This window comes from Culicoides brevitarsis, chromosome 1 (genome assembly GCF_036172545.1).
Source record: "Culicoides brevitarsis isolate CSIRO-B50_1 chromosome 1, AGI_CSIRO_Cbre_v1, whole genome shotgun sequence".
Lineage (NCBI taxonomy): Eukaryota > Metazoa > Arthropoda > Insecta > Diptera > Ceratopogonidae > Culicoides > Culicoides brevitarsis.
The window spans coordinates 18,063,518-18,089,629 of NC_087085.1; the positions used below are offsets into that span (position 1 = coordinate 18,063,518).

General features: G+C 29.4%; 6 protein-coding genes across 7 annotated transcripts in view; 3 read left to right on the top strand and 3 right to left on the bottom strand.

Moving 5' to 3' along the window:
- Positions 1-2,289: 2,289 nt before the first annotated feature.
- On the bottom strand, positions 2,290-6,657 carry LOC134826959 (uncharacterized). The gene is made up of 6 exons (XM_063839476.1): positions 6,584-6,657; positions 6,094-6,172; positions 4,910-6,016; positions 3,085-3,947; positions 2,910-3,030; positions 2,290-2,848 (listed from the first exon to the last, which is right to left on the bottom strand). Exons 2-6 carry the CDS (start codon positions 6,143-6,145, stop codon positions 2,751-2,753), a joined length of 2,241 nt encoding a protein of 746 aa, XP_063695546.1. The 5' UTR covers positions 6,146-6,172; positions 6,584-6,657; the 3' UTR covers positions 2,290-2,750.
- Positions 6,658-7,904: 1,247 nt separating this feature from the next.
- Positions 7,905-10,856, top strand: LOC134829302 (ADP-ribosylation factor 1). The gene is made up of 4 exons (XM_063842370.1): positions 7,905-7,978; positions 8,784-8,984; positions 9,196-9,305; positions 9,365-10,856. The coding sequence occupies exons 2-4, from the start codon at positions 8,837-8,839 to the stop codon at positions 9,653-9,655; spliced, it is 549 nt and encodes a 182-aa protein (XP_063698440.1). The 5' UTR covers positions 7,905-7,978; positions 8,784-8,836; the 3' UTR covers positions 9,656-10,856.
- Positions 10,857-12,424: 1,568 nt separating this feature from the next.
- LOC134837160 (uncharacterized) lies at positions 12,425-14,581 on the top strand. The gene is made up of 3 exons (XM_063852504.1): positions 12,425-12,618; positions 12,678-12,920; positions 13,954-14,581. Exons 1-3 carry the CDS (start codon positions 12,455-12,457, stop codon positions 14,504-14,506), a joined length of 960 nt encoding a protein of 319 aa, XP_063708574.1. The 5' UTR covers positions 12,425-12,454; the 3' UTR covers positions 14,507-14,581.
- Positions 14,493-17,061, bottom strand: LOC134837161 (uncharacterized). Its single transcript, XM_063852505.1, has 6 exons — positions 16,909-17,061; positions 16,754-16,844; positions 16,246-16,697; positions 16,044-16,190; positions 15,353-15,992; positions 14,493-15,291 (listed from the first exon to the last, which is right to left on the bottom strand). Exons 3-5 carry the CDS (start codon positions 16,624-16,626, stop codon positions 15,732-15,734), a joined length of 789 nt encoding a protein of 262 aa, XP_063708575.1. The 5' UTR covers positions 16,627-16,697; positions 16,754-16,844; positions 16,909-17,061; the 3' UTR covers positions 14,493-15,291; positions 15,353-15,731.
- Positions 17,062-19,029: 1,968 nt separating this feature from the next.
- LOC134837382 (adapter molecule Crk-like) lies at positions 19,030-19,659 on the top strand. Its single transcript, XM_063852753.1, has 2 exons — positions 19,030-19,386; positions 19,450-19,659. Exons 1-2 carry the CDS (start codon positions 19,030-19,032, stop codon positions 19,657-19,659), a joined length of 567 nt encoding a protein of 188 aa, XP_063708823.1.
- A 1,081-nt stretch (positions 19,660-20,740) lies between these two features.
- The window catches only part of LOC134826893 (synaptotagmin-6), a 40,719-nt gene continuing 35,347 nt past the window's right edge, over positions 20,741-26,112 (bottom strand). For both annotated transcript variants that reach the window (XM_063839396.1, XM_063839395.1), the window contains exons 5-9: positions 22,782-22,874; positions 21,784-22,171; positions 21,295-21,725; positions 21,090-21,230; positions 20,741-20,965 (exon numbers count right to left, since the gene is read on the bottom strand). In XM_063839396.1, coding sequence (XP_063695466.1) covers positions 20,819-20,965; positions 21,090-21,230; positions 21,295-21,725; positions 21,784-22,171; positions 22,782-22,874 — 1,200 coding nt within the window. In that variant the 3' untranslated portion in view covers positions 20,741-20,818. The remainder of the gene's footprint in view (positions 20,966-21,089; positions 21,231-21,294; positions 21,726-21,783; positions 22,172-22,781; positions 22,875-26,112) is intronic.

Genomic DNA, 26,112 nt, shown 5'->3' on the forward strand with positions numbered 1-26,112 from the left:
AAATTTTTCATATAAAAATAAATAAAATTTTAAATAAGAACAAAATTTCATTAAATTAATTTTAAATTATTTGAATTATTTGAAATTATATTCATTGATAAAAAAATATTTCATGTAGTATAGACATTCTTAGTAAAAAATTACTAAAAAGGGCTATTTTTAAAGAAATTATCCTCTAAAATTTAAAATTTTTGTTTAGGCCGCTTAAAATGATACTCAATATTTAGGTAAATTCCAAAAACGCGTGGGGCAAAAAAAAAGTTAAAAATTTCATCAAATACAGTCAATGCCCCCATTTTCGGCAGCTGAAAAAACCAAATCGGCCGAATTGAGAACCGTGTGTTACCAAAGCCGGGCACTAAGCAAATAAAGAAAAATAATGTTTAATTTCTGTTTTTCTTAATATTTTTATGAAATCAGGTGAAAAATGTTGAATTTAGTGGTAAATTCATTTTTTGACTTAAAATTTCCCTTGTATTTGGTGTCCGAATATGGGGACCTGTCCGAATTGAGTGCTATCCCAATATGGGGGCATTGACTGTATTATTGTTTTTTGGTCTTATTTTAAATTTTTTTTTTTTTTGATTTTATTTTTTTTTTAATTTTTCAAATAATTTGTATGAAAAAATATTTTTCATAAAAATTGCTGTTATTTTTTTGTCAAAAAATTTTTTTAAAGTTTTTTTTTGATATTAATTTTTTCAGTTTTAACTAAAATGGTCTTAAACCAGGCGAGATCGTTTCAGTTATGAATCAGGAAAATTACTCATGAATTCATATTACCTCGGTAATAACGTTCATACCCGAAATTTGATTATGAAATTATGAAAAGCGTGTACAAAATTTGTACGTGTATGAGAGAATTATGAACGTTCATAATTTTCATAATTCATAATTTTCGTGTGATTCATCAATAGTGCTAACAATGATTCAGTAAAGTTTAAAATTTTCTGATCGACTTTTGTAAAATCTTAATATTACTTTCTATAAAAAAAAGTAAGATACGGAAAAAATAGTTCAAAATTTTAATAAATTATAAATTATTATTTTTTTAAAATTTTTAAATAATTACTCAAGCAACTAATTAAGCAACTAATTTCAAAATCTATTTTAAAAAATTTTAATATAAAATCACATTTAGTATAAAATTTAAAAATGTGAGTTTTTACAATTTCAAAGTTTTGTAAAATAAATTTTAAATATGTGAGGGTTTGTCTTCCAGCTATTTTTCTGAGATTACCTTTAAAAAACTTTCTAAAAATAATTCAAAAAATGTCTCAAAAAACTCTAAATCGTAGGTATAGCAATTAGCTTTTCAGAAAACGACTAATAATTTCCACAATCGAAGATTTGAATCACAGAAATTCACCCAAAATCTACCTAAATTTTGAGAGATTTTTTTTAATACACGTAAACATATTTTTTTGACTTTTTTGTTTCTAAAAATTGATGCATTTTAAACAAAATTTAAAAAAAAGTATATTCATAATTTGTTCTAAAAATTATGAACGCAATTATGAATGCAATTATTACCGTTTATGAACATTATGAACGTTTATGAATATTATGAACGTTTATGAACGTATTTTTGAATATGAATTCGTACTTTTGTTCTACGAATGATTCATAATGGTTATGAATTTTTTGTAATCCCGCCTGGGTCTTAAATCAATTTTAAATAAACAAATATCAATGCAAAAACACTTAAGCCAGCAAAAATATTGACTGAAGGTAAATTTTATTTGAAATTTATTAAAAGTTATGATGTTCAAAAATACAGAATTTCCATAAAAATAATTTGAACAAAACTTTCAAAATTTTTAGAAAGAAAAAAAAAATAATTAAATTCAAAGATTTTTTTTTAATTTTGTTGAATATTTTAATATTTTATATAAAAAAAATTAAGTAAAAAAATTGTAAATTTTCATTTTAAGGGAAAATTTTAAGATTTTTTTAAAATTTGTAAAATGTGATAAAAATGTGTAATAATTTAAGATTTTTTATTTTTTTTTTGTTTCCTAATATGGGACTTCCGCAAAAGGAATAAAATCTCAAGTTTTAAAAAAGGAAGAATGAATATAATCCGCTTAATTTTAGAGTTTTATTTGGTTTAAATCATCCTCAATATAAATTCAAAACAATTTTTAGAGAAAAAAAAGACAATTTTTGTATATTTTAACGCACTTTTTATTTAAATTCTAATGAATTTGCTTGCATCATCTCTTACATACTAAGAAAAAAATTGTAGTCAAATATAGTTTTTTATTAATATTATTCATATATGTTGTAATCTTCTGTTATTTCCTCTTAAATATGTAAATATTTGTCCTAAGTGATAAATTTTGTTTTGAGAAAAGAAATGAGAAAACATGATTTCTGTACGATATAATATTTTTTGATAATTGTTCCTCATTCACATAAAAAAAGAAATTAAACGAAAGAAAGAAAAAATTGAAATTAAATTTTAAGAATCATCTATACACATCGCTAAATTTAATTGTGTAAGTTTTAAATTTCTAATATTTCTTAATAAAAAAGAGTGCCTTAAAAACTAGATAGATTTTTTTTTTAAATGGTTAAGAAATTATTTTTTTTAAAGCAACCGTCTAAGTTCTTGAGTTTTCTAGTTAAGCAGGGAAATTCTTTCTCTGTACACTTAATCCTTAATTTTTTTAATTATTATTTTTTTTCTGCTAGATAAAATATTATTGATAAATATCTGATTCTCTCTGATTTTTTTTTTTTTTGCTTTACTGCACCAGATTAAGACTCTGGTATTGCTCGTCATTGACTTCAGTCATCATGAAAGTTCCGTCAGGTAAAAGTAGGACAACGCGTCGGGTGCCACCTATAGAAGAAATGAACAATTTTAGTAAAATTAAGATTTTTTCAGGGTCAGAATGACTTACCAGGTGATGGGAGCTCAGCTTGCACAACTTCCGCAGTGATTTGACCCTCTTCGCCTTCCGTTTGGATGGTCAATTGTTGTGTCACGGGTGCTCCTTCCTGTGCTTGTTCTTCAACAACAGCCTAAAATTTGATTTTTTAGCGAAATTCTTGACAAAAATTAGTAAAATTCATTACCTGTCCTTCTGTTACTTCTCCTCCGAGCAAATTTAAACTCTCATCCGCTGCCAAAAACATGCATTGTTGTTCCCCGTCGGCGCCTTGTGCAATCAAAATGGTCTGTCCCTCGGCATTTTTGCCGGCAACTTGATAAATTGTGCCATCTTCGCCCGTTACAAGCAATGGGCTGCCATCTTCGTTCGTCATCACTTGTTGAATTGTCGTGTCGGCTGTCATTTGTTCGCCTTCCTGCATCTCTTGTTTCATCTCTTCCTTCACTTCCTTTTCCTCCTCTGGCGGTGGAGTCTTCTCTCCTTCGGCACGTCCAAGCACTTTACCCGTCAACGGACACAACGTCAAGGGTCTTTCGGGACTATCGGGAGCGGGAACTTTTACTTCGCTCGGGAAAAGATCCGGCAAACCGTCGTCTTCGTCATCGCTGCTGGGTTTGCGTGCCGGGACACGAGTTACCTGCGTTCGCTGGCCCGTTTTGGTCATTACTTTCTGTTCGATTACTTTGGGACCGTCGCTGCGCGTGATGCGGGTCACCGTTGTACGACCTACGGTGGTTGGGGCGCGTGTTTGCGGCGACGCTACGACTTTCTTCGAGACAGTTGATTGAGAGGCGGCTTTTTGCAGGACACGTTGCACAGCGGGACTGTTGTTGCGTTGCACAATGGTTGAGCCGGTGCTTTGACGAATTACTTGTGTGGCGCCAGATTTTTGCGAAACGATGCGAACAACGCCACTTTCGGCAGTTTCTCCCTTGCGCAACATGCGAACTTGCGCGGGCTCGGAACGGGGCGACACGATATTGGCACCGGGCTTTTTAACGACGCCACTTTGCTTTTTATCATTGGGACTTGTAAGAACGACATCAGCTGTGTGAAGAAAGGAAATAATTTTGAAATTAATAAATTAATTTTTATTTTTGTTCCTTGACAAAAAGTTTAAAGTCTAACGTGGTTAAAACAAAATTCATGAAAAATTATCGTTTTTGATTATTTTTCATAATTTTTTATTTAATTTTTTAAATTTTTTGAAAAAATAATTTTTTTTTCCATAGATTATTTTTTCTAAAAATATTTTTTAAAAAATGATTTAGAAAGTTTTTGTCCCAAATTTTAAAAAATAAATTATTTTTCATATAAATTTGCAATTTTTAAATCAATTTTATTTATTTTTTGCCTTTTTTTGTGAAAATTTTGAAAAAATAAACAAAAAAAAAAATTTTTTGAAGATATTTTTCTAAAAATATTTTTTTAAAAATGATTCAGAAAGTTTTTGTCCCAAATTTTAAAAAATAATTTTTTTTTATATAAATTTGCAATTTTTAAATCAATTTTATTTATTTTTTGCCTTTTTTTGTGAAAATTTTGAAAAAATAAACAAAAAAAAAATAATCGAAAATCTACAGAGAAAAATATTTTTTTTTTTGCTGAAATTCTTAAAACACGAATTAAATTTTAAAATTTCTAACTTAGTTTTTTATAAAACTTTTAATTTTTGGATTTTTATTTTGTTCCATTTGATTTTCGCATGGGACAAAAACTTTGAAAAAAATGTAACATTTTAAAGTATTTTTTAAAAAATATTTTAAGACAAAAAAAAATCCATGGAGACATTTCTGAATTTAATTTTTAATATTTTTGAAAGTCATTTATATTTTTTATGATTTTTCTTTCAATTTCTATCTTGAAAAACTCTAAAATCTCAGAATAAATAATTTAAAATCAATTAAAATCTCAATTTTAACGTTTAAAATTTTTTAAATTTTTGCCATTTTTATATGAAAGACATTAAAAGAAAATTTTTTTTCCAACAAAAAGTTCGAAAAACTCACCAGCAGCTGGAGATTTTGTGGCTCCATTGACGGTACGACGAACCAAAACACGACCGCCATCACTGCGAATGCGCTTAATGCCGGGCGAATCGTGACTCTCGTCCTCCGTTGTCGTGTCATAGTCACTCTCGAGTGCTTTGCGCTTCAGCATGGCATCACTGATGTTACTTTGGGTGGGTCGCAACGGCGGTCTCGGCGTCGACTGCGCATTCGGATTGCCCTTGATTTGATCGAATGCTGCTTGTTGCAATTTAGCGCGTGCCTCCTTCTGTTTCGCCAACTGCGTCTCGAAAATCTCCAACAAGGGGAGACAAGTGTCCAAATGTGTTTGCGGCTCCCACGTATTTGCTTCCAATTGCTCCTCGCTGTTCCACTTGACCAAATATTCGTGCAACTTTTTGCGCGGATTGAACCGTTTCGCGAGAATTTTTTCGACGCGATACTCCTTCAGCATGTTGATGTCCGTGTCAAAGTGTTTCGCGTAGAAAATTTGTGAGCCCAACGTTTTTTGCACACTCACGTTGTGTTTAATGGGTGACACGACGGGAACTTCTGTCTTGCGGATCGTGATTCCCGGGCGTTGTAATGTGCGAACGGGCGACAATGGGGTCGGCGCCGTGCGTTGTTGTGTCGGCGTCACCGTTTTCGGGAGTGTTTTGGGCACGGGTCTCATCTGAACTTGTTGCTGTACGCGTTGTGTCTCGAGTTTACGCGTCTTTGGCGTATCGGCGTCGGCTTCGTCGTCCTGCAGCACATGCTTTGTCACCTTTACCGGTGTCTCCTGCAACTGTCCTTGTCCCATTTTGGCGAAAGATTGGATAGTTTCGCCCGCTACAATCCACGTTTCACGAATTTCGTCCTCCAAATCGATCCATTTCTGATACAGGCTCCACGAATTGATCGTGTTGGTTTGCATCGTGGTGATTTGCGAGGCCTTCCACAACAGAAATGCCCACACTTTCGGTTTTGTTTCGCGACAATCGCGCAACGTCGAGTCCACTTTGCAGGGTTTTGTCTTGTGTTCGCTGAATGGCTCGACATGGTGATACACGTTATGGCATTTGCCGCATACCAAGACATCCACTTCGGTCATCTCGTTCTGCGCTTCTGCAAAAAAGAGCGAAAAAAAATGCATTACGTTGTGAAATTGCCTCGCGTACAGTTATTTGGCACCAATTTCTTACTTTTTATTAGATTTGGATGTTTCCCGATGTCACTTGCTTCAACTTTTGTCATCCTCTCTCGGATCTGCTCGCTGGATTACTGCAAATAAACGAGAAAAACATTTGCCCAAAATTAGTCCACTTGGTCAACAGACAATTTAACATAAAATTTTGAGCCGAAGAAGTGACGCCACCAGGCGCATCAATTTATTTGACAGTTGTCGACTTTTCCAAAACAACGATCTGCCTCGCAATTGACCCATTTTTCCCCGCATTTCAGTATAAATTATCGCACGGACGTTTTCGCGACACATTTGACACGCGAATGCCCGATAATTTTCAGGAAAATTACGCGAAAATACTGACACAATTGTTGATAATTACATTTTCCCGCGTTCTTATTTTATCGCTACTCGGATTATTTTTCCTCGTATCGCGCAAAACTAACATGCGTGGCGGGCTCCGGAACACTCGCTGCACGTTTTTCCGCAATTTTTTCACTATTTCTTACCTAATTTTAGATAAAAATTCGATTTATTTTGTTTCTTCAGCACAAAATCACAAATACAACTCGGCTTGGCAAATTGGAGGATGGCATCGGCCCAGTGCGTAATTTTGTGTTACTTCTGCATGGTGATTGGTCGAAAATACAAACGTACAGCCAATCACGGGGCGATATGAGATTCCGCCAATGGGAACACGAGAAAACGATGAACTTTGATCTGATTGGGTGTCAAAATGGCGTCGTTATGAGCAAATTTTGAGCTGGGCAATGGAATTTTTATTAAAATGCAGGGCCGGTAATTAAAATGGAGCGTCAAAGGGCTCATGTAAATGTTTTATTTCAAATAATTTTTTAAAGATTTTATGATTTTAAGGATCAAATTAAGATTTTAAATTAGTGAAAGCTCATTTATAAATTTTAAAAGATCAATAATTTTCCAAAATTTCAAAGTTTCATAATTTTTTTAAAGAAAATGCTTTTAAATGTTCAAAAATAATTTATTTTAAAATCAATTTCAAGTCAAAATGATAAAAATTAAAATATTTCACTAAAAATTTATTTAATGGAACTTTAAAATTTTTTTAAATAGTAAGAAATTTAAAATCTTTTTAAATTTTCGAAAGAAAATAATTAAAGAATTAATTTTTAAAAATAATTTAAATTTTAAATGAAATAAATTAAAATTTTTAGTTGAATTTATTTAATAATTTTATTTAAATATTTCGCTTGGTAAATTTTTCATTGAATATAAAGAACCATTAAAATTTAAAATTTTTAATATAATTTTTAGAAAAATTTTAATTTAATTTAAAAATGTTAAAAGAATTTAAGATTTAAATTTTTTTCAAAGAAAAAAGTCGAAGAAAAAAATTAAAAAGTTCTGAAATTTAATAATTTTAACTTTGCTTGGTACAAAATTTTCACAAAAAATTATTCGCATAAAAATATTTATCTTGGAATATTTAAAAGCCAAAAAATTTAAAATACATATTTTAAAATTTTAGAAATAATTTGCTTAAAAATCTCTTAAGATTAAATTTTTAATGATAATTTTAATTTTCAATTACAAAAATTAAAAAAAAAAATTTAAAAAATAAATTAAATTAAAAATGGTCAAAAATTAAAAAAAAAATTAGAAAAAATAATTAAAAGTTTGTTCAAAAATAATTAAAAATTTTAAATAATAAAAATTAAAGATTTTAGTTAATTTTAATAATTTTTAACTTTAAATTTTTAAAATAATTTAACGATAAATTTACAATGGGATATCGCACATGTACCATCCCAGTATCAATTCGTCATGCAAAACTCCCTCGGCCCTCGCCACATTCCGCAGAGCTACAGAAACGACAGACACGTCACACTAAAAGTTCATTTCAGACACTTATTTAATTAATAAAAGTAAGTTTTGTCCGTCGAAAGTTGTGAAAAAGTGTGCGGAAGACGCTGCCGCACCGAGTGCCACAAAAAAGTGCCGTGAAAATTGTGTATTTTCCGCGAAAAAACGAAAAGGTGTGGTGTCCGACCGAGAAATTTTATGCCAGCGTTTTAACGAGAATTTCACGAGAAATTCGCAGCCAAAAGCCACGAAAGGGGACGAAAAGTCAGCATTGCAAAGCGCTAAAAGTCCCAAGCAACTCGCAATCGTGCGAAATTCCGTATTTTCGGTGGGAAAAATGCATTTTCCAAAAGGCAATTTGCCCGTTTTTTCCTTCGCGGAGCATTTAAAATGAATGCCATTGTGAGCTCATTCGTTCGCGCGATGTGTACGAACGCCTATGGATACACTTGCTGACTGGATCGTTGCTGCTTGCTTGGCACCTACGTACGAGTGTGAGAGTGTGTGCGAGTGTTTGTGTGGCAGTGTACGAAGAAAATGTCGGAAAAATCAAACGATGACTGAACAATATGGTCAAAGAATTGCAATGCGAACATTTAGCGGAGAGAAAATCAAAATTAGCGTTCCGTGCAATTTCGAATGGCACGTCGATTGCGGGATGATTCATGCAAAAAATTGTGAAACTCGGGCTTATGTTGCTCGACGACGACAATGACGTAGCATATGTGTGACTTTTGTGTGTGTGAGTGTGTATCGCGACTGCCAATAATCCATTCGGCAATGATAAACGGCCTCTTTTGTTGTGTTTGTGGCACTTATCAGCACGAAATTTTTAAAAAAATTCACTAAATCTCCATTTTTTTGCAGCACACTAATTTCATTTTTCGGGAAGAACGTGAGCGTTACAACAAAAATCAATCATGGGAAACGTTTTTGCGAATCTGTTTAAGGGACTGTTCGGCAAGAAGGAAATGAGAATATTGATGGTCGGCTTGGATGCAGCTGGTAAAACCACAATTTTGTATAAACTTAAATTAGGCGAAATTGTAACAACGATCCCGACGATTGGTAAGTCATCGTCACTAATTGATTTCAATTAAATTTTGTCGAGATTTTTTTCGTTTGTTTATGTTTTGGCACAAAGACAAAGAAAGATTTCTAATTTTGTGAGATTTTTGTTTGTCATTCGTTTTTAAACGTCAAAATTTCACAAACGATAATCTCTTGACCTCATCTCGTCTCGCGTCAATTTACTGATCAAAGTGCATTTTTCCCGCAGGTTTCAACGTTGAGACTGTAGAATACAAAAACATTAGCTTTACAGTATGGGACGTAGGCGGTCAAGACAAAATCCGACCATTGTGGAGGCATTACTTCCAAAACACACAAGTAAGTACACGCAAAAAAAATGACAATGACGTGACAATTAATCATCTTTTTCGTCGCAGGGACTTATTTTCGTTGTTGACAGCAACGACAGAGAGCGTATTGGCGAGGCACGTGAAGAATTAATGCGTATGTTGGCGGAAGACGAGTTACGAGATGCCGTTTTACTGATATTTGCCAACAAACAAGATCTACCAAATGCAATGAATGCAGCTGAAATTACTGACAAATTAGGATTACACTCGCTACGGAATCGCAACTGGTACATCCAGGCAACGTGTGCCACCAGCGGTGACGGCTTGTACGAAGGCTTGGACTGGCTGTCTAACCAATTGAAGAACGCAAATCGTTAATGAGAGACAACAACAACAAAAATGCAAATTTAAATGAATAGATGGAAGTACAGAGAAAAAAAAATTAAATGAAAAGATGAAACAAAAGATAATAATCATAATAAAAACAAGATAACATTATTTGTGAGTTAAGGAAGAAAAGAGAGAAATCCTTTTTTTTACTGAAAACCCTTTCAAAAAAAATATAAAAATTAGAAAAACTGCTCCAACAACTGAAAAAAACAATATTTATAAAAAAAAACTATTAAGATAATTTTAAAAGAACAACAACATGATTCCCCCTTGTGTATGTATATGTCAACCTGTACATCATCATTTCATCATCAATATTGAAAAAAAAAAAAAATAAAACGCTATAAACATTTAAAATAATTATAAACTGATGATTCTGTGTGTCTGTTCCGATTCCAATACTATATATTTTGTCCCGTAAATGAAAATTTCCATAAGATTATCATTAATATTAAAAAAAAACAAGAAAAATATCAATTAATTATTATTGTAATACAATTTATCAATAAAATTTCAGAGATAAAATAATATTTTCTTTTTTTTCATATTTTTCTTTTTCAAAAGGTGTAAAAAATTTTTAATCGAAAGTAACCGGACAGAACATACGCATGCTTAGTTAAAGTTAATTTTAATGCAAAACACGATTTAAAGTAATGTATATTAAAATTAATGATTACTATTATAATGATAATGATAAAAATTGCTAAAAAATAGAAAAAAAAATACTGAAGGAAAATTACAAAAAAAAAACATTAAGAGCTAAGGATCTTTTCTTATGTAACAATAATGAAAGATTTAAAGTTTAAGGTAACATTTACGATAGAAACATGTATTTGTTTGTAATAGAACTAAATTAAACAATGAGAGTTAAGTTACATTAAACTATACAAAAAAAAACAACAACAACAAGATGTACTACAACACTAAACTATATACTTATATTATAGCTGAATCCCGTTCCATACACTTTTTTTTTGGTTTTTGTATTTTTTTCGCTATTTACGTAAAAAAATGAATGATGATAAATATTTGAGCACTTTCGTATTGAAATTATGTTATTATTGCATACATTTAATGTTTATGTATATTTTTTTAATTTTTATTTTTAAAAAAATTAATATTAATAAAATATTCATTCAATAATATTACGATTATGGTAAATAAATTAAACATAAAAAAATAATAAAAATTTGTTTTATTTTAATTATTTTTTTTTCAAATTATTTCCTTCCCACAAAAAAATAACTTAAAATTTTTAAATAATTTTTTTTGAAAAAATAATTTTAAATAATAAAGAAACGAAAACTTCCCGATTTTTTTTACAAACAAACATTCAAATAAATTTTAAAAAAATAAAGAAATAATAAAAAAAAACACAATTAAACACTTCTTTAGTATATAGAAATTTTATAAACAAAATCTATATGATATTGGTCCAAACTATATATGAGCAAAGAGAATGTATTATAATAAAGCCTAGATATTCACTTTCACATCTTTCACAATTTATTACTTTTTTTTCGTTGTCTGTCAAAGTTGATGACTCAGAAATATTTTTTTTGCAAGTTTCTCGTTCACATAAAAAAAGATTCAAAATAAATCTTTATGGTAATAATTTAAAATTATTTTTCTATTCATATCACATTCTCGATGAAAAATTTAAAAACAACAAAAATAATTATTCCATTAATCACACGAGAATTCCCTTTCACTTTTGTCACGTAATTCTTTCCTGTTTCATTGTTCGACGCGGTAAAATTAAAATTTGCATCGTAGTTTTTACCAGGAATGACATATTGCTTATGACAAAAACACTTTTCATTAGAACAAAATGCCACGGTTTTCTTCTCTGGCGGATTCTGCTTGCAACGTTCGCCGCATTCGGTAAACGGCACCCAGACATTTCCCGTTTTTTTGCACAAATGTCGCGACGGAATTTGAGCCACAACTGAAAAAATTAATTTTTAATTAATTTTTTTTTTAATTTTAGGATTTTTTTACCAATCAATGTGAAAAATACCAGGAAAATAATTGAAAGAAAATAATTCATTTTTTAATTTACGACTGAAATGATGTCCGTTCAAAGGAAAAACGTGAAATGAGTGTATTTTTTTAAAAATAAAATATCTAATTTTCATTTACTTAATTAATTGCAACAAGTCCACGCATCATATTATTTGAAAAATATCGTATTACAGTCGGTCTATTCAATTATTATAGTCGCTTTTTTTCCTACACTGTAATTCCCATGGTGCCCACTAAACGACGCGATTCGCACGCGTATGATGTCATTAATGATATGGAGCCGTCTGGTATTTTTTGATTGTTCAATATATTTAATCGAATGATATAATTGTGATAATCAAAAGGAATAATACTTACGTTAATGCGTCGTATTTATTTTCAGGGAACAAAAAAGATACCAAAAAAAAATCTGTCTATGTCCCTGAGGACATGATATATTTTAGGCAGAGCAAGGTTTTCTTCGAATTTTAATGTTTACCTTTTTTGCTGTATTTATTTACGTTTCAAAAACATTCGTTCTCCTCCCGTAAATCTCTCCTAGGCAAATAATCTAAATACGAAAAATTTAAAATATTTATGATTCTCTCCGTAAGTAGAGGCATAACAATGGTTTAGAACATAAATTACCTTTTAACGATTCTTTTCACAATCACTTAACGTCCGTTATTGACAAAAAAGACGACGACACAGATCCGAGATCTAGTCAGTCAGTCTTTGTTCGTCGTTTGATTGAATTGCAGCCCAAATAAATTTCGGTTCGTGATGAAAGCAGTAATTTTCGTACTTTTTGCAATTTCTGCCACATTCGCCGACGTTGAAGATAAACTTTATTTGGCGTCCGTGCGAAATCGCTTCAATGAATTTGTGGGATGTGCGACTGTTATTTCGCCCAATTTGGCGATTACAGCTGCGAATCTCGTAAAAGGGTGAGAAAATTTGCACTAAATTAAAGTTTTTTTTTGATGTAATTTTTGTTTTTTGATAGGAAACAACCACAAGAGCTCTTTGTGACGCTCGGCAATCATAACGACTCGAATGTGGGATATTTGCATCTGCCCGAGATGTATTTCAATCGCGTCATGGATATTTATTTGAATGAAATTAAAAATAAGACGGATTGTGGAGGTAATGAAACGGAAACGAGTCAACAACAGAATCAAACGGCGACCAATGCAATTGATATTGCGGAAGCGGATTTCAAGGTCACGGCGATGAGGAAAATTTTGGGGTGAGAAAAAGTTTTAAACTTAAAAATTTAATGTAGCTTCAAGTGAAATTCAAAAATATTAGAATAGAGCAAATATTATTAATTTAACAATTTTATCGAAAAAAAAACTCAAAATTTAAAAATTTTTAATAAGGTCGTTCCAAAAATGTTTTGAAATACTTTTTCATACAAAATTTTAACAATTTTTGATCATTAATGAATATTTAAGTTGTTTTTATGGCAAAAATATTAAAATTTGATTATTTAAAATTGATCTCAGTATATTTCAAGTTAAAAATTTAGACAAAAAAAATTTCATAAAAATAGCTCAAAGAATTTTGAAAAATATATTTTTTTAAAAATATTTGTAGAGAAGAAAATTCTCTAAAAATATTTTCAATTTTTTTTTTAATTTCATCAAAATTGACCGATTTTTGGTCTTTTTCCATATTCTTTTTAAAGAAATTTTCAAAAAAAAAAAAACGAGAAACAAAATTTAAAAAAAAATTTAATTGTTTTTTCTGCATGGTGAAAAAAAATAAGATTTTTAGAAAAGAAAATGCATATTATACCTCGTTTTTCAATACAAAAATTCTTAAAAATCGAAAATATTTTAAAAATTTTTTGAAAAATATGAAAAAAGACCAAACACGGTAAATTTTGATGAAGTTTGCAACTTTTCAACATTTTCGACGATTTTGACTTTTTTGAAATTTATTTTAAAAAAGTCTTTAGGCGGTTCGATATTTTTATGTTTTTTTTTATTTCATTTTTTACTTAAAAATGTTCTCAAATTACCTTTAAATTGCTGAATTCGAAAAAAAACTCAAAATTTAGTAAAAATATTGATAAGCGATCGAAAATTGCTTACATTTTGTAATTTTGCATAAAAAAGTATTTTAAAACCTTAGTTTTGACATCCATTTGTAGCGTTTTTAGCATTTGAAGAAAAAAATCGGTATTTTTGATCGCCCTATAATAATTTTAACCTCGATTTTAACCGCTTGATTTGAATTAAATGAAATTTTAATTAAAGTTTTCTTAAATTTTTCAGCACCTCAAGTGTCAACAAAATCCCCACGTCACACATTCGAGCCGTCGAAAAGATCAACATTCATCCAGATTTCAAGGCAACCGGAAAATTCGACTCAAATATCGCAATTTTACACTTTGAACATTCCATAAAACTACAAAACCTGAAGCCCATCGAGATTGATCCCTCTGAATCGCTTCAATCAAATCACTCGATGCTACTTGGCTGGACCCGTTATCACGCTTACGAGAAAAACGTCACAATTGTCAACATGTCCGAATGCAACGGAATGACGCGAAAAAATTACTCCAGCGACGATTTCTTGTGCGTGAAAAATCCGGGACAACCCATTGCGGGTGCCTTGGGAAATCCATGTCTCGCTGGATGTCCTCTCGTGATCGACGACAAACTGGTCGCCATGGTAACAGCTGGTCACAAAAAATTAGCAAAAAATAACATGATAATGGCGATCACCAAAGCGAAATTGCTGCCATTTATACAAGCGGTTAAAAATGGCGTCGAATTGGGAGACGTGCCAGAAGATTTAGTAAAAAATGTCGTTGTCGAGAATTAAATTTCGATTTTTCTTTATTTTAAACCGCGAATTTTGTAGTAATTACGTAGCTCAAAGAATAAATAACTAAAAATATTCACATAAAAGCCATTTCTTTCATGATTTTACCGACAAAAATTCTCGTTAGCTCGTCAATTTTACTTTTAGACTCTGCAAAATCCTTATTTGCTTCCACCGCTTGAACGAAAGACACAAATTTGGCGGTATTCAGTACTAACAAAGTACTTTCCTTCTTTGCTAGAACCAAGCCAAACATTTCCTGTGAGTTCAAAACTGCTTTTCCAATCACCTGATCTTCGGATTTTTGATTGGAAGTCACACAAAAATGGGTTTTATTGGAAAAAACATCAGGAAAAATGGCGCCACAAACTTTTTCATTCACAAATTCGTAGGACTCTTCGGTATTTAGATGAAAATCAACATGTTTCGGGATTTTAAAAGCCAAATTCAAATTGAGATGATCTTCGATAGAGACAGTATCATTCAATATAATCGCCGCAATGTTGAAAATTTGGTCGTCGGTCGAATAAAATGGATGCATTACGATTTTTGACGCGGAATGAACTTCTTTTTCCGGTATTTTTGGGATTTCTGATCTGTCATTTGCCTTTAAACCTTCCAAAATCTCCATATAAAACACAAGTGTGGTGAATTCAAGATCAACTCGGTTGCATTGATCCTCATACCAGCGAATGACGCGTTCGTATTGCAAATCCGGAAGATTTTCCAAAGAAGTGAGGTTATGTTGATCACCTGTCAGTATCAGTAGATCGCTTTCATTCATCCTATTTGATATTTTGAAATTAATTTTAAGTTAAATTTAATTTATTTTCAGAAAATATTTACTTTTCTAAACACGAAGCTGGCGCCAAGACCATTTTCGATGAAATTATTGTTCCGTAACATTTGTGATCGTTCGTGTTACTCCGAATTTCCACTAAATAACCGGGAGTTTTCGCGCCAAAAACTGTTTTGACAGCAAAAATCAAGAAAAATGACAGAATATAATTATAATTTTTCATCTTTAATTAATATTGACGACTAAAAGTGAATGTTGTACTCTCCGCGTAATATATAGTACTACTGAATGAGCGGAATTGTATCATTTTCTGTGAAACGTGACTTTTAATTTAAATAACAAAAAATTAATATCAACAAGAAGTTTTGATTTTTTATCAATTTACATTAAAAAAGCACAAAAACATGATACACGGAAAAAAAAATCTCACATATTTTCGAATATGAACGTAAATGAGCTTATCAACCCTTGCCAAGTGCTACGCATCAAATAAACAAATCGCAGTATGAAGCTTCCGTCTGCACGTTCAATATCGTCGTGCACTTGTTCGATGAATTCCGTGTAATGTGTGAGATTTACAGCCACCGTTAGTTGATCAGGGGAGTTTTTAGGGGTGCCAGGAGGAGCGCCATAGGAAAGAATTCCGACAAGAAGTCCATTTTTAGTCACTGGACTGCCACCGAAGCCCTAAAAAATTGGTTTAAAAACATTTTGTCGGAAAATTTTGGAATTTCTTACGTTTGAAGGCACGTGACTGATCGCTTTGAGACACAATTCACTGTCATTTTTGAAGTTTGAGCCAAAAAAAGCGAGACAATTATCGGAATTTATTAAGTTTAGAGACACTTTTGATATTACATGAGCAGGATTTTGTAGGATTAGTTGCTGAAAATTTAATTTTTTGAGATAAATTATGATAAATATTAAATTTTTTACTTACATTGTCCCATCCGTACAAAGAAAGAGTGTCTCCCGAGTAAATATAAGAGTAATTATTGACGATTCCGATGACATTAACACCATTCAAGAGAGAAACTCGACGATCTAGCTCCATAACAGCAATATTGTTGAAAAATTGTCCATCATAATCTTTGTGAAAGTAAATATTTTTAACGGAAAATATCAATGAAGGACTTATTCTCAACGTTTTCGGTTGAATTTCCGGTCTTTCTGAGGTTCTATCAATATTTTCTTCCTTTGAAACCCGAATTTCATCCCCAATTTCGTTGTTTTCAATAGAATTCAAGATCATTATACGCATGAATATGTCGTTTTTTGATCCGATGCTCATCATCCTTACACACAGAATCCTCAAATACATCCGGTAAGTACTCAACTCCTTGATTCAAGACATTAGTACCAACGACAACCAATAACTCGGACAATGTTTCACTTAAAAAATCCCAATTTTAACGCTAATTTTTACATTTTTCATCGTAAAAACTCACTTGAAAACACAATCCGCATTTGTAACGACAGAACGTGCCGAAATAAGTGCTCCGCCGCACCTGTGCTGATTAAATTTGTTCCTAATGGATACTGCGAAATATTTTTACAACTTAACTAACTGGTGTCCCTTGAGTTTGAATTGATTTTCAATTACCCATAAAGCCAGCTTTTAACTGGTCATTGTACTCGTTTGTGTGACTAACGTAGCCCAGAGTTGCCGAAATTAAGACAAAAATCACGTATTTTTGTGTGTGATGCAACAACATTGCATGCTTTTCTCTAATAATTGAATATAGTATGTGTTTTAGTTAAATTTATTTGTTGAACTGTATTAGATTACTCGAGAACATGCAGTTTTATTGGAATTGATTTTTTCATTAGTGCCAACTGGAACATGTGATTTGACAATTTTTTAAGAATTCCTAATGGAATTTGAGAAATAAATAAAACAAACAAGAAATTCTTTATATATTATTATATATGATTCACTTTATTTATTTTTATTAATATAACTTTTATATCATATATCTTGTATAATTTTTAAGTTTTCCTTTTTTGTGTATAATTTTTAGTCTTTTTTATTTATTTTTTTTTTAATATTAATCTTGTACCAACATTCATCATTTTTTATATTAATATTTAGATTTTTTAATAAGTTTTAATTTTTTCGATAATATATATTTATTATAGTTGTATTTTTTTTCATATAGATTTTTTTATTCATAATTTAAAATTATTTCAATTAATTAATAATTTTTAGTAGGCTGGTTTTTTTTTATAGAAATTTTATTTAATAATAATAATAATTTTTTTTTTATAATTTTCTTTTAAATAGTTATTATAAATTTTTATATACAATTAAACATTAAAAACAAATACAAGCGAATATTAATATTTTTTTATACAATTTTATTTAAATTCAATTTTTTTTAAATATTTTAGTTAATTAATTAGTGTTATTGTAAATTCTTGAGCAGCATTTAAAATGTGAGGTACACTTATTTGAATATTTTAAAACAGTATTTTTTTTCAATTTTTTTTATAATTTTTTTATTTATAATTTAAAATTATGTCAATTAATTAATAATTTTTAGTAGGCTGGTTTTTTTATAGAAATTTTATTTAATAAAATTATTTTTTTTTATAATTTTCTTTTAAATAGTAATTATAAATTTTTATATACAATTAAACATTAAAAACAAATACAAGCGAATATTAATATTTTTTTATACATTTTATTTAAATTAAGTTTTTTTTAAATATTTTGAGTTAATTAATTAGTGTTATTGTAAATTCTTGAGCAGCATTTAAAATGTGAGGATATATTTTAAAACAGCAATTTTTTAAAATAAATATTAATGCGTGTAATATTTTTTTTTTTACAATAGATCAACTTTCAATGCCATGCAATATATTTTTTTTATTTAAAATTCCTTGTTTAGGCCTTCAGAAAACGGATATACCTTATTTTATGTACATTTAAATAGGTTTAAGTGTTATTATATTTTATTGGTGAGTGTAAAAAAAATAAATAAACCATAAAAGTTTATAAATAAGTTTAATAATGTTTTTTTATATCGGTTTATTTTATTTTTCCATAAAAAAATATTTTTTTTATTAAAAATTATAATAAAGTTGTTGATAAAATTATTGAAAAATAAATTATGGGATTTCGTTTTTATTATACATTTATTTATCATTAATTATTATGTTATATTTTTTGATTAAATTCACTATGATTGTCTTTTAAAACACGATACTGTTATGATACATCACTGTTTTTTCTTTAATTTTACATTTATTTTGTATTCCGAAGATTTCTTAGTACATGAATTCATTTAAGTTTGTTACAAGTTTTAATATTATATATGTATAAGTGAGTGTATAAAGTTACAGTTTATGTATATTTTATGAACTTTTAGTCTGACAAGTGCACATTTAAAAGACTTTTTCGTGTTAGTGTGTTCATTAAATCCTATAAATATTTAAAGAAAACACATTTTTTGCAAGAATTTTGCAAAATTTCAAAAACAAAGCTCGAAAAGGTAGATTAATATGTATTTATAATAAATTATTCTTACTATTTGTTCACAAAAGATGTTTTTTTTTCACTTATCTACAATCTACATCCTTTTACATTTCCGCCGGGACTACAGGATGCATGAGTAAACATTTTAAAGAAATTTAGTTATTCCCAAGTACTTTTATAAGAAAGACGTTAGTTTCACAAAGAAACGAAGAAAAATCTGTCATCGCTAAAAAAAATAAAAATAAAATGAGTTTCGACGTTCACAACACCGAAAGTTATTTCATTGAGAATATCGATCGCACAGAGGCGGAAAATTTGTTGAATGAAAATGAAATTGGGACATTTCTCGTGCGGCCTTCCGCGAATCAAGGAGATTTGGCGCTTTCTATAAAAGAACCCACAAAAATCGGTCATTATCTGATTCAACAGAGAGTTTCGGCAAACACGGCTCAATACACGATCGGACATCACTCGTTTCCTGGCATGGCGGAGCTCTTGACGTTCTACAAGTTGCATTATGTAGGTGAAGCACCACTCATTCGACCGATAAAAAGCAAGGACGACTTTGTGAATAATAATAACAACGATGAGACAGGAAATCAGGTGAAGGATGAAAAATTGTTATTGTTTTGATTTTATTCAATATTTTTTTTTTATTTTATATAGTCGCAAGATTTGCCATCACCAAGACTGGCAAAAGTTGTGATTCCTCGGGTTGCGAGTGCTTATGACGAAAAGCAATTAGATCTGGTGAAGGATGAAATTATTGAAGTAACAAAGACAAACGTGAACGGATATTGGGAGGGAAAACGCTTAAGTAACGGATCAATTGGAATGTTTCCATTCAATCATGTCAAATTTATAGATGAAATCTAATTTTTTGTATATAAAGTTAACTACATTCAGTCGTATTTTATAATAATTTAATTAATTAATTTTTATGTAGTAATTAGAAATTCGATTCGTTAGAGAGTTTTCAATATTTCTTCTTTAATGAACAAAAATTATTTTTATTTTACTAAAATTTAATTTTAAATTATTAATTTTTTACGTTTAGGCCTCTCCAAATTTTTTTATATTTTTTTTACGAAAAAGGAAACAAAAAAATTTTTAAATATTTTTTTTTTAAATATGTACATATAAATAAATTTTCAAAAGAAAAATAATATTCATTTAAATATTAATAAAATAAATAAAAATTAAATTAAAATACATAAATAAATAAAAAAAATATATAATTAAAGAATTATAATAATGATTTTAATAATTGATAAAAAATAAATAAATAAAAATTAATTTATTATTTTTTTATTTTTAGTATTTGGTAATTTAAAACAAAAAAAAATAAAATATTAAAAATTTAATTTATATTTTTTTATTTGTAGTATTTGATAATTTAAATCTTTTTTTTAATAAAATATAATAAAATATTAAATTTTTTTTAAATATTTATTTAACCATAATAAGAATCTTAAAAGCAGAAAATTCTTGTACAAATATTATTTAATTGCAGATTTTTTTAAAAATTATTGAGAAATTATCAAAAAATAATTTAATTAATTAATTATAATAAAAATATATAATTTAAATAAAATAAAATAAATTCTTTAAAAATAAAAATGGAATTATTAATTCATTATGAAAAAAGACCAAATTCGAAGAAAAAAATTGGAGCGGTCTTATTATATAATATTTTATGTATTATTTAAATATATTAATAATATTTATTGTTTATAAATATTTATTTCATTAAATCCTATATTTTTTGTTAAAAAAGAGACTGTCTTCATTTTTCATATGTTTACATTTTGGTTTTTTTTTTAATATTATTTAATTAAATTTAATTTTTTTTTCATAATTTTATTTTACACTTATCGTTATTTTTTAGTTTATATTTAAATATAATATGATGAATATTATGTATGATAGTGATAAAGTGTGACATTAACATATATATTATATTTAAAAGTTATAGTCATTTTCCATTTGAATATTTTGTGTATTCTATCTAAGAAAAATTACTTTAAAAACAAACTTATCTGAGACAGTGCCACATAGCGGTGGATTTGCGTGCATTGTGTTGCATTTCCTGCCAATGTTGTCTCCCCAAACCAGGTTCCTGTAAGCCAATATAACAACTTCCAATGGCATTTGCCTCACCGCCTTCTCCAATTACGTAAATCTGTGCAAAAATTATGGTTTGCAGGTACATGGGAGAAAAAGAGAAGAGTTTTAAAATAAATGAAATTTCCCTCTTTTACTTGATTTTAATTAAAGAAAACGACAATAGCCGACGTTACACATACCTCTAAGCCTGCATTAGGCACGACGTTCGAGTGGAGATTAAACACAAACGCCTCATTCCAAACGAAATTAGTCGGATCATTGGATGTGGCTAGCGGTGTCTTCTTTTTCTTTTGACGTTTTCCATTAATGATTAAGTACATCTGCGTAAAAAAATGGATTTTCATACAAAAAAAAATTTTTTTCATGATTTTTATGATAAATTACCTTTACATATGGATCCTGAAGTGTTTGAATATTTTTCGCTTTCATGACAACGACTGTCAGACGTTCCGCTTGCGGCAAATAATTCAGCGACAAAAGCAATTCGGGACGATTTTCTTGCGGTTTTTTGATACGAATCAAATCTCCCCAAATTTCCGTTGATTTCGCCAACTCCAACTTGCTCATTTTGATTCGGAGCTCGCCAATGATGTCGTTATGCGAATATCTATCGTAGTCAAGTACTTGCAACAAAAGTTCCTTTTCGTGCAACTGATCGCGTGAAATCGGGAATTTAAAGTGCGTGTCAAAGTGCGGATCTACCTCGTTCCGGTGAATGGCCGTTTGACGTTGTCGCTGGTCCACTTCGGGAAGGAGAGACACGCGAACATACGGATCACGGAAACCTCCATCGACGAACTGGCACAAGTCGCGAGCTGTAAAAAATAATTTTTTTCACAAAAAATTGAAAAAATAAAAAATAAAACCGGATACCTTCTATCAAGTGAACAGCCAAATCGGAAACTTGTGAGTCATATTTGATACGCAAATGTAAACGACCGAGCGGAGTGGCGTTCTTCGGTGCCGTGATGTACATGGGATCCTCTTGTCGCGTGTATAAATCCAGTTGTAATGCGCCCAAAGGACTTGCGGGACCGATAGAGGGATCGACGCCGACGGGAGTTCGTGGCGGAATCAGGAGAGGCGACAAACATCGATTGAGCTTCGGGGAGACGCAAGATGTGCCGGTACCGCTACTGATCAACGAAACCAAGCTATTTTGACTGGGACTCGGGGTACGTAAGTCACTCATGTCAGTGGATGCCGGGGAGCAGCATCTTGCGTCAAGGCTTATCGCTCGCATGGGACTCGGGGAACGTGTCTACGAGAAAAAAATTTCACTTAATTTAATTTTTTTTAGGTAAATTTGAAATAATTTAATTTCATAAATAAAGAATTATTTTTTTCTCTCTTTGATTTTAATTTTTTGGAATGTTAAGCAACGAAAAGGTATTTTTTAAAAATTAATTTTAATTAAAAATTTTTTAATTAATTATTTTAAGTTAATTTTTTTTTATTTTAATTTAAATTTGAAAATGTAAACTCCAAATTTACCAAAATGAACAGTTAAGTTAAGATTTTGGTCATCTGAATTTAAAATAAAAAGACAATTTAAAATAAAAAATACAAAAAAAATTAATTAAATTTATTTAAAAATATTTATCAAAAAATTCCTAATATTTATCAATATTAAATTTATCAAATTTATTTATTTATTTTTTTATTTTATTAAAAAATAAATTTTTTAAAATTTTTTAAAATATTTATTTGTAAATTTTTATTATTTTAATTAATTTATTTTTTTTTTCAATAAATTATTTTTTTTAATTTAATTTATTTTCATATTTTTTTTAATTTTTTCGATAAAATTACACTCAGGTGACAAAAAACTTAAAAAATTAAATTAATTCGCCTAATAAACAAAAACTTACATGCAAAAGTGGATGATCCGGTGGATGTGGAAGCGTTGTAGATCTCCCATCTGGCGCATACGTACGAATTTGAGGTGACGATCCGCGATGACTCTGGAAAAAAAAACAAGACGAAAAGTAAAATTAGCACCACCATCATCGTTCGCAACCACTCCATAAGTACATTTAATTTGCTGTCTGTTTGTCAAAAGCAATTACGACACACAAAGTGCGCCATTGAGTGTTGAGCACGCGACGAAGATGGATGAAAAGATAAATAAAAATAATGATAAAAAAGGAAATAAGTCGAAGAACAGATTTATTCATTTCGCAACGAAAGTAAAAAAAGGTTTTTGTACAAATTAAATAAAAAAAAAAATTAAAGGTACACAATGAAAGCGTGATGAAGAAATCTAATTGAAGTCCTACAACGTGAAAAGAAAAATCAAATTTTCAACAAAAATTATTGTGATTGTTGACAAAAAACACTTTTGACAATAATTAGCCAAAAAAGTTTTCCCGCGAAAATAATTCGAGCGCGAAATAATTCCGTTTTTCATCACGTAATTAATCAGTATTGTTCCGTAATTTTCCAACCAATCAACTTTAATGCGATTAATATTATTATTAAAATATTATTTGCAGCAACATTTAAAGTAAAAAAAAAACAAAAATCATTTTTTTCCCACGCCATGGTTCATAAATTAAAGTTCACAAAATATTTTGCCATAAAACTTTCAATAATTTAATTAAAATATATGAGACATTTTTGCTAAAAAGCTTTCATTTAAATTATAATGAATAAAAATTTACATGAAACTTTTTTTCTCTCTTCAATTTGTGAAAGTCCATTACAGAATTATTTACTTTTTCGTTCTATAAATAAATTAAAATTAATTGATTTTGCCGTAAGTAAGGTTCTGTGGTTCAACTGCTTCAAACAATCATCGACGTATAAAAAATTTTATATTTAAAAGAAGACTCATTGGTATTCTGTTGTCTCTTCCAAAGAAGAAGATATAAAAATATTATTTTTACAAATATTTATGAGAAAATTTTTCAATCACGTTACAAGCCCGTAAGCTACGATTTACACTTTTTGATATTTTTCCGACGTATTTTGTTGTTAGAAGAAAATTTTATTTTTTTTTGTCTGTCCGTGTTACAAAAAAAAAAATAAAATTAAAATGTACGTGATTTGGATTTTTTTTACTGTGTTCAAAATTATAAAAAAAATATTTATTTTTTTAAATGGAAATAAATTTAATTATTTTAAATAATTTAAAAGAACAAAGTGCCATTTGTTACTGCAAAAAGGATTTAATGGAGCTGAATTTCCTGGAATTATTTATAGCTTCCGTGGATAAACATTTTAAACCGGACACAAAACGACAAACCTTTCAATGCATTTTATTTTTCATACAAATCCCCTTAAAGTTTCCGACAGATACAGAATGAGCGTTTCCTATTACATGCAATTACTTCCACAAATGTATTTTATTTTTCCGTTCAATTCTACTTAATCACACTTAAAGATTCTTTTAATTGAATCCTCTCAATGGCTGCGACAAAATTGAATAAGAAAAGTGGCATCTTCGAGAAAAATTTCGAAAAATCCTTCTTGCACCGCAGAAAAAATTGTTTGACGACAAGAAAATGACAAAACAATTTTTTTTTTCAAAATAATTAATAAAGCATTATTTTCGTGGAAAATGTGAAGTGAACCAAAACTTTTGTTCGGCGTGCGAACACAAACAAACATTACGGACGACAACTTGAGTCAATATAATGCTAAAGTGTCGCATTGTGATATATTTCCGAAGAATAAACGGAAAATAAAGCAAACTTTTTCATATCGTATACAGCAAAGCTAAATAAAACTTTTTCGTTTTGGCGAAACGTTCGACGAGGTCGTGGAAAGTTCGGTATGTTTTTCCATGTTATTTGAAATTCATGAGGCTTTCGACAAGATTGAAATTTAAATTTGTACTTTTTCGTTTCTGGGCAAATTCATGATTTAACAAGAACAACGAATTTTCTACAAAAAATTGAAACAAGAAAAATCTTTCGTGTATGGTTTTTTATTGAAGTTTTAATGTTCATTTAATTACATATTTTGGTTTCAGAATTTTAGTTTTCTAAATTACTTCCGTGAGAAGCTTAAAATACGCATTAGGTCAAATTTTGTAAATGTGCATTGGGTTAAACTTTCAAAATGTGATTCGGGTTAAATTTTCCAACGATGTTGTAGGTAAAAAAAATTAGAATGTGTCTAAGGGCAAAATTTAAGTTTGCAATTTGGGTCAAATTTTCAGAATATGCATTGGGAAAAATTTTAAAATGTTCACTGGGTCAAAATTTGAAAATGTTTAATTGGGTTAAATTTTCTGAATGTACATTGGGTTAATAATTTAAAATGTGATTTGGGTCAAATTTTCCGAAAGTGTTTCAAGTAAAATATTTAGAATGTGCCTTGGGGCAAAAATTAAGTTTGAAAATTGGGTCAAATTTTCCGAATGTGCACTGGGAAAAATTTAAAATGTTAACTGGGCCAAATTTTTCAAAAGTGTTTTGGATAAAAAAAAATAGAATATGCCTCGGGGCAAAATTATAGTTTGGAAATTGGAACAAATTTTAAAAATTTGCATTGGGAAAATTTTAAAATGTTCACTGGGTCATAAATTGAAAAAATTCGATTGGGTCAAATTTTCTGAATGTACTTGGGCCATATTTCTAACATAGGGAAATTATTTGAATTTTCATTGGGCCTTTAGAATTTTTGTAATATTTAAGAATGTGTTTTGGGTAAATAATTTAAATTTTATATTTTCTATATTTTAGTTTATTTTTTCATAAAAAGCATATTTTATTTATTTATTTTTTTGCCATGACTCTTCATCACTATGGCAGTAGTAAGTAGGTATAAAAATTGTAACGTCCTTCGAAGAGACAATATTTACATTTAATTTAAGTTCTTTAAAAAGTAAATATAAATAAACATTTTATAAAAGTTGTGACGCATGTTTTCCTACTTGTTGTTTCCCATATTAAATAAAAGTCTCTTAAAAAACTTTTTTTTTCCTGTTCACACAACAAACTTGTATCAATATTATGATCAAAACCCATAAACGATGTTTCCAGTATAATAATGATCAAATAACTCGAAAGAATGAATGGAAGCCAAACAGCTTCGAAACTTTTCGGGAAATGACTTTGTTTTTGCATACATAAATAAACAACAAACATCTCAAGTTTTATTTCGCACACAGATGAAAGACATTTCCAAGGTAACGTCGTCATCGGTACAATTTTTAATGAGGCACGTTTGAAACGTGGTTAAAGTAACGATTCT

Excerpts from the sequence above, each read along its gene's own strand:
- LOC134829302 (XM_063842370.1), top strand. The coding sequence starts at position 8,837 with ATGGGAAACGTTTTTGCGAATCTGTTTAAGGGACTGTTCGGCAAGAAG. Across the intron at positions 8,985-9,195 it reads AACAACGATCCCGACGATTG|GTTTCAACGTTGAGACTGTA; the intron begins GTAAGTCATCGT and ends TTTTTCCCGCAG. Across the intron at positions 9,306-9,364 it reads ATTACTTCCAAAACACACAA|GGACTTATTTTCGTTGTTGA; the intron begins GTAAGTACACGC and ends TTTTCGTCGCAG.
- LOC134837382 (XM_063852753.1), top strand. The coding sequence starts at position 19,030 with ATGAGTTTCGACGTTCACAACACCGAAAGTTATTTCATTGAGAATATC. Across the intron at positions 19,387-19,449 it reads ACGATGAGACAGGAAATCAG|TCGCAAGATTTGCCATCACC; the intron begins GTGAAGGATGAA and ends TATTTTATATAG.
- LOC134837161 (XM_063852505.1), bottom strand. The coding sequence starts at position 16,626 with ATGTATTTGAGGATTCTGTGTGTAAGGATGATGAGCATCGGATCAAAA. Across the intron at positions 16,191-16,245 it reads CTTTGTACGGATGGGACAAT|CAACTAATCCTACAAAATCC; the intron begins GTAAGTAAAAAA and ends TTAAATTTTCAG. Across the intron at positions 15,993-16,043 it reads TCAGTCACGTGCCTTCAAAC|GGCTTCGGTGGCAGTCCAGT; the intron begins GTAAGAAATTCC and ends CCAATTTTTTAG.
- LOC134826959 (XM_063839476.1), bottom strand. The coding sequence starts at position 6,145 with ATGACAAAAGTTGAAGCAAGTGACATCGGGAAACATCCAAATCTAATA. Across the intron at positions 3,948-4,909 it reads CACAAAATCTCCAGCTGCTG|CTGATGTCGTTCTTACAAGT; the intron begins GTGAGTTTTTCG and ends TTCTTCACACAG. Across the intron at positions 2,849-2,909 it reads AGCTGAGCTCCCATCACCTG|GTGGCACCCGACGCGTTGTC; the intron begins GTAAGTCATTCT and ends TTTCTTCTATAG.
- LOC134837160 (XM_063852504.1), top strand. The coding sequence starts at position 12,455 with ATGAAAGCAGTAATTTTCGTACTTTTTGCAATTTCTGCCACATTCGCC. Across the intron at positions 12,619-12,677 it reads GCTGCGAATCTCGTAAAAGG|GAAACAACCACAAGAGCTCT; the intron begins GTGAGAAAATTT and ends GTTTTTTGATAG. Across the intron at positions 12,921-13,953 it reads GCGATGAGGAAAATTTTGGG|CACCTCAAGTGTCAACAAAA; the intron begins GTGAGAAAAAGT and ends TAAATTTTTCAG.